The sequence below is a fragment of the Podarcis filfolensis genome, assembly GCF_964270895.1.
Source record: "Podarcis filfolensis genome assembly, chromosome: 2".
Lineage (NCBI taxonomy): Eukaryota > Metazoa > Chordata > Lepidosauria > Squamata > Lacertidae > Podarcis > Podarcis filfolensis.
Genome location: NC_139605.1, coordinates 27840453 through 27853108, shown reverse-complemented (window position 1 = coordinate 27853108; position 12656 = coordinate 27840453). Strand labels below are relative to the sequence as shown.

Below are 12656 nucleotides of genomic sequence, written 5' to 3'. Positions count from 1 at the left end.
TGTACCATTGCAATCTCTGTTCCTGTATACATTTTGATTTAATTTAAAACAAACAACACATATCTTAACAAGCTTGAAATAACTTAAGTAGCAATGCTGGTTTGTCTGTACTAATCAAATTTAACTTGAATGGCAAAAGGCAAATTCTGATTTACAATGAACTGTATTTTCACAATTTTGAAATATTTTACTGCATTATAATAAGTTCTGTGATAATATTGGTTATTCTGTTTTCAACAACTGTTTGTCTGTCTTGGTTCTTTGCAGCCCCTTGACTTTCTCTTAAACACGTGTAAAGTTCTAGTTATTGGAGCAGGAGGATTAGGATGTGAACTCCTCAAAAATCTGGTAACAATTTCATTTTTATTTATTGATGGCCTGTGCTGTTCACTGAGAGAATAATCATGTTGCCCAGCTTTTTGCTCTACACGCTGAGAAGTCAAAGGGTTATGTGATTAGTTCGATCCCTTATCCTCATATAAAACATGTTTAACAATCTACTTTAGTAGCTAGATTGTAGCAAGTTTGCATACACAAACTAAAGTACAAAATCACACAGAATCAAATACATGCTCAACACACAGTCAATTCAGTAATCTGCGTAAACTTATGAAAAATGAATAATCATCTCAGAGGTACTTCCAATATATTTGGAATACTGTCCTGTTTACTTCTGCAAAGTTTTCTTTAGTTTTGCTGTAAGTTGAGTCTGATGAAGAATAAATCCTGTCCAAAAACAAAGCCAACAAATTATTCTTACTAACAAGACAGCAGGCAATAATGAGGATTTTTTAAAACCTGATTTGCCTCACCAAGGCAGATAATAGATTCATTCCTGATTCTGGAACATCTCCATTAGTTTATGAGCACAATTATGTAGACTGTGCTTCAGCTGTTGTAATAGTAAGAGACAACTCCCAAAATGTACACATAAACATGTAGGGTGACAGCCAAGAGTAGCGTCCCACTTGTGCAGCAGACTTTTGATTTTTTAAGTGGAATTTACCCTTCCTATGGATACCCTTCAAAGCATATAGGAGCTACAGGGAATTGATGAGGATGGATGTCACCCATAAGCTTTAACCATAGGGAGAGCTTTGAATACATTACTGCTATATCTTGTCATCTGCAGATATTTGGACTTAGATGCAGGATGAAAAGACAGTATGACTGGGAAGAAATGGGGGACAAGTGGAAACCATAGTAACTTTACAGAGTTTGCTTTTAGAAGCTATATCTGTTAAGCACAACTTGCTTAACCAATGGTATTTAATTCCATTCTCTTTGATAATTTTTCTCTATCATGTTTCCCACTTTGCCTGTCTTCTGAATTAACTTGGACAGTTTCTAAAATTCATTTTGGGATTGGAACATGCTCCCTTTGATGCAGTTTTCAGCTGATATACCCCCACACTCCTTAAAGGTTACTGATAAATATATGTGCATTGGTTAAAATACTGCACAAAAATGGAATCTTTCACAAAAGAACCAGTTAAATTAAGCAATCTTATCTTTTCTCACTCCGATATGATTACTGCACAGATGTACTGTGTACATTTGGTAACTTTTAAAGGAAAAGTAAAGATGCTGGCTGTTAACTGGTAACCTGCTTAAGAAGAAGAAAGTTTGGAACTCTTTGAAGAAAGCAGTTATATCCTACAAACAAAATTGACAAATTTGCAATTACCACATCCAGAGTCAGGTTAGAAGAGGAAGAATTTCATAAGCATCTCTAATTGTCACATTTGCAAACAAGATATGTGACTACTGATTTTCCCCCCAGTAATTCGTTTAAAATGACTTGTACTAGTCAGTTTGTATGAAGAATTTTCTTAGGGGGTTTTCTATAAAGAATATCTCATGGTTATGCAATGGTGGCTGTTGGGCCTGTGCTGCATAAGGTTTACCTTCTGTGGCATATATATCATCCAATTTATATGTTTTTGTGTGTGTGTGCGCGCGCGCACACACACACACACACACACACACCACTGCCCTAAGTGTGGACAATCTTAATGATAGATTTGCAGCCCCTTCAAGTACTTCCATTTTTCAGAAGCAGTAAATATGTCCAAACATTTCTAATAGTGAAAAGATGATGTTGTTTTTATTGTAACCCTGATCTCTTTATGTCTTCAGGCATTGTCTGGTTTTAGGCAGATTCATGTCATTGACATGGACACCATTGATGTATCTAACCTGAATAGGCAATTTTTGTTTCGGTAAGTCATACATTTCCTATTGAGAATAAACTGCAAACTCTGGCTCTCATTTTCAAGAAAACTTCATTTATTTCAGTAAGATTTCCTTTAAAACAGAATTCAGGGAGTTGAATATTTTTTCAATAAACATGTATGCTGTGGCATTCCTAATGGTAAATTAGCATTTCACTCTTACCCCACTAACTTTCCAAATAAAGTCTGCTTGCTTTAGTACTAACTTACTACTGCTATCACTTGCCTGCTTCTCTCCCTGCCTCTTCCCTCTGACTTACCACTATAGCATGTTTTTCCTTCAAAAGAAAAAAACAACAACACACACATTTCAACCTTGTGGTGATTTCAAATATGGGAGACAGCAAGAGAAACACTGTGGGGCTGTGTGTCAGGACTAGTCTCCCATCTGTCAAATAGTTGTATCTGAGATGGAGCTTGTGAAAAAAAAACCACGGCTGATTATATGGCATTTTTACAAATAAGAATCCACGATCTCAAGTGCCCCTTTCTGCATACCCACATTCACATATGTGTGCTTTATTATTATTTTTTCAGAAGTGAAACCACTTCTGAATTTTCCATACCAGTGGATGGAGATACCTTTGAAAAATGGGAACTGAGATCTTTGACTTACTGTGTAGTCCTCTGAATCATGCCTTTCCTGCTTTAAACTAGCATTGCAACAGAGGTTGTAGTTAACCTCCCATGATTCTGTGTAAGGCAAAATGGATAATCCTAACAGATTCAGTTTCCTAACAAATATTGTTTTTTGCAGACCTAAAGATGTTGGACGGCCAAAAGCAGAAGTTGCTGCTGAATTTCTAAACAGCCGAATTCCCAATTGCGCTGTTGTACCGTATCCTTTTATGAAGAAAAGGATTCAATTTATTCTCATGTCCACAGTCACCTGCATTCCCCCCCCCCTTTTCCTTTTTGGTGTGGCTTGCTTTAGTCCATAGATTAATCATTGAATAAAATAGCCTAATGGGTTTCTTCAGAAATATCAAAAGCATCAAATGTTTCCAGAGTTGGATAGCAGTCCCCTTGCCTTACTTTACCATCAAAACCATTTTGCAGCGTTATTGAAGTTCAATGATTTCCTGCCCCTGCCACCCAACCTTCAACATGAATATGCATTGTGTGTTCTTTAAACTGGTTTTTGTAGACATGCTATCCTTCTGAGTGCATGTGTGGATTGTGTTTTTATTTACCGTATATATTAGCTGGCATTTTCAATTTCTGCCTGATAGACAATCAAACAATTAAAAACATAGTGGATATTGATTATCATTTCAGTGATAATGTATAATAATGCTGTCTTTGAAATCTGAGTTTATGTACAGAGTTGACAGTGAAACCTAAGACTACAAGTGTCTTAGCAGTAAATCTTTCTAAAATGCCCTCTGAGGGTTCGGTGATACCAAAAGCCTGTTTTGCCTGTTCACAGATGTTAGCACATTGGAACCCCTTGAACTGGCCATGTTTCTAATGCAGTGCATCAAACTTACTGCATTTTTAATTTAAATGCAGTTCCTACATTAGCTTGAGTATTCAGAAAATGGATCCATTATGCTTATTCATCCACATCACCTACACTTGTGTGTACACAGATGCTGAGAGAGATGTACCAGGTATGGGTTTTCCCCTGATTTTAGGCTTCATCTGTCCCAGCTTGGATGCAGTAATATCATCTTAAGTCTACAGAGAATTTAGAGCCATTGTGGGATGGGGAAAAGTTGCCTGCTGGATCAGATCAAAAAAGCCTATTTAGTTCAGTGTCCTCTTTCCCACAGTGATCAATGAGATGGCTATGGAAAAGGTACAAGTGTGACATCAGTTCTCCTCCAGTGGTGTTGGAACAATCAGTAAACAGACAGGCTCATTCCAAAAAAAAGGTGTTGTCATTAGTCTAATTTTTAAATAACTCTTCAAGCTATTCTTAAAGAGACAATTTTGAGGAAGTTTGGAGCCATAGTAAGGCATTTTGTGTTGGACAGTGGCGTGCATACCAAATTAGGCAAGGGCATTTGTGTTTTGGCCAAGTAACTGCCACAAGAGAATTCCTTTACTGTATATCTTTTCAGACATTACAAAAAAATTCAAGATCTAGACGACACTTTCTATAGACGTAAGTAACTAAGTGTGCTATTGTGAAAATAATGACTTGTGGGTACCCCCCAATCAGTTAAAGAACATTATTATTCTTTCCTTTAAAGGAAGGAGAAAATGCAACAAACAGAAAGCTCAGCTAGCAAACTGTCTTTGTGTAGAAACAATAGAAAAATATGCTAACAATACTGAAAAGCGAGGGAAGTATCAAGTGTGCATAACAATATTTATGTTTTCTTTCAGAATTTCATATAATTGTATGTGGCTTGGATTCAATAATTGCAAGAAGATGGATAAATGGCATGCTGGTAAATACCTAGGAAGTAAAGTTACTCAGTTGTTGCAAAATATAGGCACTATTAAGTCACGTACTGCTGAAACCCTCCCTGAATGTGGGACTTGTTTTGAGGCTAGAGGGAGGATTGTCACCAAGAGTGTCTGTGAAAATTGATTTTGCTTTTGCGGTATGTGCATTTGAAATATGTTGCTCTTCAACTTCATATTGGATGTGGTAAACAAAAGGGAGAACACTTGAAATGCAAAGCATGGCTCTCTGCAGCTGTAGCCTTTTAATAAAGCCCTGCTGCTTATGAAGGTCTCGTATTTCAGTTGTGACAGAAAGTTTCATGGCTATTTGTGCTCTCAGGCTCCTGAAATATGCCCATAAATGAGTTGCGCAGAAATAATTTTGAGCTGATTTTGGAAGTTGAGGTACTTTAATGAGGACTGCCACCACATTCCGCAGAACAAAAAAATGCAGGACAGTTAATGCAGCAGTTATTTCAGGCAACTCAGGTTCAGCAAGTCCTGTTAAATAATACCCTAAGGACTGTTCAGTTTGGATATTATGAAGGGTGAGGGTTGAGGTTAGAGGAAATGGACTCAATGCTCTTCTTTGCTCTCCTTAGATTTCACTTTTAAACCATGAAAATGGGGTGTTGGATCCAAGTTCCATTATACCTTTGATTGATGGAGGAACTGAAGGCTTTAAAGGAAATGCTCGTGTGATTATTCCTGGCATGACAGCTTGTATTGAATGTACACTTGAACTTTATCCACCACAGGTAACTAAATAGAACAAATACTTTATAGCCAGGCATGCCACTTCAACATTCATGTTGAAACACCTTATCCATTCTCTCTAGGTAAATTTTCCTATGTGTACAATTGCTTCAATGCCTCGGCTACCAGAACATTGCATTGAATATGTCAGGATACTGCAGTGGCCCAAGGAACAACCTTTTGGAGGTAATCAATAAACTACCGTTGAACCTTTGTCAAAACTGAAAGCTGAGTAACATAATAATCCTATCATATTTTATTTCACTTGTTTTGTGCAATTTGACTTAGGAGTCATGATTGAGTTCCTCTTACTTCTGGCTATTATTTTTTATGATTCTCTTATTTATATTTCTTTTTTTAGAAATCACATTTTCATAATAAACCTATCCCTTTGCAAATTTCATAGTAGTCACGTCTCTCTTTTTGAGACAACACCCAAGCAAGTTATTATTTAAAAAATGGTATACAGTCATACCTCATGTTACGTTTGCTTCATGTTATGTTCTTTTAGGTTACGTTCTGTGGCAACCTGGAAGTACCGGAAAGGGTTACTTCTGGGTTTCGCCGCTCGCACATGTGCAGAAGTGCTAAATTGCACTTTGTGCATGTGCACAAGCACCAAATCGCTCCGCGCACCTGCGCAGATACGGCGCTTCAGGTTGCACTCTTTTCATGTTGCAAACGGGCCTCCGGAATGGATCCCGTTCACAACCCAAGGTACTACTGTAATTTGCAGTTATGAAGAACCATTTCATGCTTAAGTTGTAAAAATCATACTTCTTTTTCCCCCCTTTTTTGCAGAAGGTGTTGCTTTAGATGGAGATGATCCTGAGCACATACAGTGGATTTTTGAAAAGTCTTTAGAAAGGGCAGCACAGTTTAATATTAAAGGTCTTTCCTACAGGCTCACACAAGGTAAGATACAGCAGAAGCCATCTGTTCAGTGGGTCCTTTTTGGTCTTTGGGAAACCATAATGATAAGCAATACACGTCTGGCTATAGTTTGCCCTATTCTATGTTGGTTGAGGTAGTGACCATACTACAACAAAATACTGTAGATACTTTCCTTGAATTATGTTTCCAACTGTTAAAAGTAGAAATAACATAAGTTTGTGATGCTGCTTCTCTCAATGCAGGGGTTGTAAAGCGGATCATTCCAGCTGTAGCTTCTACAAATGCTGTCATCGCAGGTACAGTAATGCAATTTTTAAAAAATTGTTTCCAATTACATCTGTAAGAATAGTATTGGAGATCTAAGCTGAAAACCATGTTTTCCTGTTCTCCTTACGTATTTAGGCTGAATGTAATGAACTAGCTTAAATACATAGGGGGGGGGGGACTTGACAGAGCAATCCTATGGATATCTTCCCAGTAGTAAGTCTAATTAAGGACAGTTATACTGTCTCCCTAGTAAATATATATAAGATTGCAGCCTATGAGTGCAGCCCTTGGCAAAATTATTAGTAAATCACATTGAAATAACCAATATATTTACCTCAAATAAACTTTAAATTAAACTGCTAGAAGGAAATTTGGCACACCTGTCTAGCAATATTTCTAAGGTTCTGAATCTTTAGGAAGGCACCTTGAGGTGGAGTTATAGGTAAGTCAGAATCTGGCAATAAAGGGTTTAATATTCTGACTGCATTTAATTCCATGTAGTAATTCTAGATTTGCTTCAGATAATTACATTTCACCATATACTTTAGCTTCTAGAAAACTTTGAACACAAAACCTGCTGATTCTTTTCCTTGTTCCATAAGTAAAATGTTTGATCCGTACTTTCCTCTAATTTACAAGTAATTTTAGTTGTTTATCTCTTTCTTTTTCTAGCTGTATGTGCCACTGAAGTCTTTAAATTAGCCACAAGGTAACGTGTTTCTGAATTAAAACATTTTTAGGACACTTGTTGCTTATGAATGCTAACTGATTTTTCATTACAGTGCATACATGCCTCTGAACAACTATTTGGTATTCAATGATGTAGATGGACTGTACACATACACATTTGAAGCCGAAAAGAAGGTTGGTATTGCCACGTAATTTTTTCTTAGCTGTTCGTTATTGAGTGCTTGGGTCATAATGGAACTTCTCTCGCCGAAAATATAAAACTAAAACTTTGTAAACTAAGCAACTATCTGACGCTCCCATGCTCACTCAAGTTGCTTGTGGTAGATATAACCTTGTTCATGGTGTTCAGGTTTCACATACCTTAGGAAGCATTTTCTCCTTATGAAACTCCTGGCCATTATAGTACATGGGAGAGACCCTGCTCCATGCATATGCTTAGAAAATAAAACCTGGACTTCCTTGATAATAGGATTTCTTCAACTGTAGAGCACAGTCCTTGAAAGAGGCCCACCACACCCTTGTTTTAAGGACATATAAATTTTTAAAAAGCATTTATGAGTTAACCTGAAAAAAAGAGAGACTTCAGCAAGTGTTTGTCTTTATGAAATCAACACGCAAGGGAGGAGACTAGGTACAAGTGCACTAGTTCCATCACTGTCTCTGCAAATTGGAAGACTAGAGTTTCCACAAATCTGTGCCGTAGAACAGGCTCCCACTGCAGACATTTTCATTCAATTTCATAGAAAAGAGTGGAGACGATAATGTGTGGACTGGGGAAGAAGCTACATTTTCCATCCTCATGCTTGCCCCTCACTTCTTGATTTAATGCAGACGACCACCTGAGGATGAATTTTAAGTGGGAAATTGGATTTGTGTGTGGGACTCTATTTTTTATATGTTGTTTATTATTTGTATTTCTTGAAGGAAAAAAAGAGGATGAATGTCTTTGTAATAAATAAAGCTAGTTTATTTTGTCATTTGAACACCCCTCCTCTTCCATTTGTCTCTTCCCTGCTATTGGAAGCAAAGTACTTGAGTAGAATCATTCTATTGCTGAATGATGACTTCACACCTCGCCTGTCAAGCAATCACTATTAATATAATAATATATTTTTTGGTCCGAATCTGATGCACTAGCATTGATTCTTGATTTATTCCACGTATACTGTTAGGTTTTTTAAAAATATATTTAGGATGTCAGTTCTTTCTTTTAAAGAAAACATATTTGAATGAACTCTTGAGGGCAAACACCCCCCCTTTTTTGAAAGGGAGACTTGAATTCAGGGATAAGCCACTGTTCTCTTTTTTACTACAGAAGGAATGTTCAAATCATTGAACTACTAGGCATTTCATATTTGATGACATAACTCAGAAATACTGCAGAAATGTCTTAAATGTTCATATTCATCTTTTAAAAAACTGCACTAAACACTGCAGGCCAGTACCTACTAACTCCAATGAAAGCATAAATTTTCATTTGCAAATACAGTGGTGCCTCGCAAGACGAAATTAATTCGTTCCGCAAGTTTTTTCTTCTTGCGAGTTTTTCGTCTTGCGAAGCACGGTTTCCCATAGGAATGCATTGAAAATCAATTAATGCGTTCCTATGGAGACCGCCTTCAGAGCAGGTCCGGGGACAGTCTGTCCCCGGACCTCTTCTGAAGGCTGGCGGGGGGGAGGACTTTTCTCCCCACCGCCAGCCTTCAGAAAAGCCTTCTGAAGGCTGGCGGTGGGAAGAAAAGCCCTTCTCCCGCCGCCAGCCTTCAGAAGAGTTCCCCCAGGGCTGCCTAGGCTGCGGATAGCAGCCTGCTGCCCCGCGCGAGGGGCGCTCTGCTTCAGAGCGCCCCTCGCGCGGGGCAGACATTCGCAGCTTGGGGAGCCCTGCAGGAGTTCCCTGCAGGGCTCTCCAAGCTGCGGATAGCAGCCTGCTGCCCCGCGCGAGGGGCGCTCTGCTTCAGAGCGCCCCTTGCGCGGGGCAGACATTCGCAGCTTGGGGAGCTCTGCAGGGGTTCCCTGCAGGGCTCTCCAAGCTGCGGATAGCAGCCTGCTGCCGCGCGCGAGGGGCGCTCTGCTTCAGAGCGCCCCTTGCGCGGGGCAGACATTCGCAGCTTGGGGAGCTCTGCAGGGGTTCCCTGCAGGGCTCTCCAAGCTGCGGATAGCAGCCTGCTGCCGCGCGCGAGGGGCGCTCTGCTTAAGAGCGCCCCTCGTGTGGGGCAGCAGGCTGCTATCCGCAGCTTGGAGAGCCCTGCGGGGAAGTCCTGCCGGGCTCCCCAAACTGCGAATGTCTGCCCCGCACGAGGGGCGCTCTGAAGCAGAGCGCCCCTCGCGCGGGGCAGCAGGCTGCTATCCGCAGCCTAGGCAGCCCTGGGGGAACTCTTCTGAAGGCTGGCTGCGGGAGAAGGGCTTTTTTTCCCACCGCCAGCCTTCAGAACAGCCTTCTGAATGTTGGCGGTGGGGAGGAAAACCTTCCTCCCACCACAAGTCTTCAGGACAGGTCCGAGAACAGAGGAGAAGCGCTGCGCGCCTTCTCCTCTGTTCCCGGACCTGTCCTGAAGGCTTGCGGTGGGAGGAGGGCTTTCCTCCCCACCACCAACATTCAGAAAGCTGTTCTGAATGTTGGCGGTGGGGAGGAAAAACCCTCCTCCCACCGCAAGCCCCGGGAACAGAGGAGAAGCGCTGCGCGCCTTCTCCTCTGTTCCCGGACCTCCCACCGCAAGCCTTTAGGACAGGTCCGGGAACAGAGGAGAAGGTGCGCTGCGCTTCCCCGCTGTCCCCGGAGATTTCCCTGTGGGCTTTCGTCTTGCGAAGCAAGCCCATAGGGAAATTCGTCTTGCGAAGCCGCTAAAAAATCGGAAAACCCTTTCGTCTTGCGGGTTTTTCGTTTAGCGAGGCATTCGTCTTGCGGGGCACCACTGTAATTCCTTGTATACTTTAGATGAGATTTTGATAACTTTAATTAAATGACAGTGATTAATTTACATTTTAAACCATATTGACTATTTCATTTACTGCTTTGTAGGAGAACTGTCTGGCTTGCAGTCAGCTCCCTCAAAACATAGAATTTTCTCCGTCAGCTAAACTTCAGGAAGTCTTGGATTATTTAACAAATAGTGCTTCATTGTAAGTATTAAATTATTATGGTGTGATCTATGGGTAGTATTCAACATTAGTCCTACTCAAGAGTAGACCCACTGGCATTAATGGGCATTACTAACTTAGGCTCATTAATTTCATGGTGTCTACTCTGAGTAGGAGTTTGATTAATACAACCCTAATACAACCCTATATCTTGCTGAATACACATTCTTAGCAGATTAAGGATGGTGATACTTGTTTCCAAAAAAATATTACTGGTTGTTTCTTTTCCACAGGCAAATGAAATCTCCTGCAATAACAGCCACCATGTATGGAAAAAATAAAACCCTTTATATACAGGTGACTAATACATACTTATAATTTATTTGTGTGTGTTTGTTTGTGTGTGTGTATTTATTTAAGCAAAAAATAACACTGTTTATGTCCTCTTTTTCCCAGTCAGTAGCTTCTATTGAAGAACGAACAAGGCCGAATCTTTCAAAGACTTTAAAAGGTATTATAAACCTTGAAATATTGCTTAGGGGATATAAAGCTTAATGAAGCAAATTGACTTTGTACAACGTCAGGTGTATCTGTATGTTGATACAGTATATAGGAGGTGGGCGGAAACTTGAGTTAATAGTTCCCCAAAAGTTTCTTCCATGCATAGTTAAGTTTCAAGGGACAAAAGCAAAGACTTTGAGATGTGCAAATCTTAAAATCTGTGCATAAAGGTGCTGATTCCTGCCTCCTTACACTAGTTTTCATGAAAATAAGAAACAAAGATTATTCTTTCTTTCAATGCTAGCTGATTGTTCTTTTGAGTAAAGCTGTAATATAACTTCCATTCTAACCATGAGAACCAATGGAAACAAACATACTGCTCAGAGTCCAAAATGCTGCTGGGTGTGCAGAATAATTTGTTCATTTCTTTGGACACTGGTCCAAATTGATAGCTGTAATGTTTTCACACCAATACCTGGGCAATTGTTTTCCTAAAAGCAAAATAATCATTTTTACTATTTTGTCTCATAACAGAAAATGTTTTATTTCCTAATGTTCTGAGTCAATTGTCAGTTGCACATTTTCCATACGTGCATAGAAGTGACTGAAATGCTGTGCTTATAACTTTCTTGATACAGAGCTTGGACTTGTTGATGGCCAAGAACTTGCAGTTGCAGATGTCACTACACCACAGACTGTACTCTTCAAACTTCATTTTACTACTTGATATAAATGCAAGTGTTGTAAACATGCACTGAAAAAAATCTTGCACACCTTGTAGAACTACCATTGTGCACTAAGAGGAGGGAAGATGAAACAGCCAGACCTTATCCCTGTTAATACAAGCATTGATGGAAGTTAGTTTATCCAGGATAAATTGCTCTTATTTTAGAACTGTCTTTGCAAACCAATATTTGGTTGATGTTATCTGTATAAAAGCTCACTCATGTACAGAAATCTGATGTGTATAGCAAGCAATAACTTTTTCAATTTGCAATCACTCTAAAAAATGTCAGTACCCCTTTGTGCATGTGGAAATGTCATGATGGACAATGCAATAGTTCTTGAAGCACCTATGAAGTCTCTGAATGTACATAAATAACAAAGATTTTAAATTACATTTTAGTATCTATGTAACAGTTCTTGGACTGAGGCATTGGGCTGGCTAAACCAAAGTTTAGTATTACAAGAATGAGCATGGGTGAGCCTCACGTTTGTGCTCCCGTTTCTTCTTTAGTTCAGCTCCAAGGAAGAGTTGAAAAGCTTTTGTTTTTGTTTTAGATGAATCACAATTTACTGTGCTCTCCAAAACCCGGAAAAATTGCATTTATCTGAAATATGGTTAGTGGAAATCAGCCAAATTCAAGCCATAGTTTATGAAGCTGACATGTTTTCATTTACCATAGCTACAATTAACCACTTTTTGGGATTCAGATGTACTAAACTAATCTAAAACAGAAGCATAAAGTTCTGATCACTTGGACACCCCAGAGAAGAAAGAGAACACAAGCTTGAGGTTTGCTGTGCTTTGTATTCTATTGCTAAGCCATGGTTTTGCATTACTTGTGAAGTGGACTTACCAGACAGAGGGAAATATATATACAGCCCAATTCTTTATTTAATATGTCTTTAAGAAACTGACAGATATTAAGGATTGCCAAAAGTTAATGTATTTTTTTTCAAAATACGGAGATACTGTTCTTAAATCATCATCTGTTGATAAAATTAAATACTTCATTTGTATATTTGCAAGTATTAGCGGCTACTATGCATGGTGTTGCCCACTAATATTCAGGGTTGATGTTAGGATATTTATTAATAAAAAGTTATATAAACATA

General features: G+C 39.3%; 1 protein-coding gene across 6 annotated transcripts in view; it reads left to right on the top strand.

The window, feature by feature from the left end:
- The window catches only part of UBA3 (ubiquitin like modifier activating enzyme 3), a 19786-nt gene extending 7130 nt beyond the window's left edge, over positions 1-12656 (top strand). For all 6 annotated transcript variants that reach the window (XM_083601753.1, XM_083601756.1, XM_083601752.1 and 3 more), the window contains 15 exons: positions 268-348; positions 2140-2222; positions 2992-3072; positions 4301-4344; positions 4569-4633; positions 5234-5389; positions 5471-5573; positions 6189-6302; positions 6524-6577; positions 7221-7257; positions 7331-7412; positions 10258-10358; positions 10610-10673; positions 10773-10827; positions 11456-12656. In XM_083601753.1, coding sequence (XP_083457879.1) covers positions 268-348; positions 2140-2222; positions 2992-3072; positions 4301-4344; positions 4569-4633; positions 5234-5389; positions 5471-5573; positions 6189-6302; positions 6524-6577; positions 7221-7257; positions 7331-7412; positions 10258-10358; positions 10610-10673; positions 10773-10827; positions 11456-11544 — 1209 coding nt within the window. In that variant the 3' untranslated portion in view covers positions 11545-12656. The remainder of the gene's footprint in view (positions 1-267; positions 349-2139; positions 2223-2991; positions 3073-4300; positions 4345-4568; positions 4634-5233; positions 5390-5470; positions 5574-6188; positions 6303-6523; positions 6578-7220; positions 7258-7330; positions 7413-10257; positions 10359-10609; positions 10674-10772; positions 10828-11455) is intronic.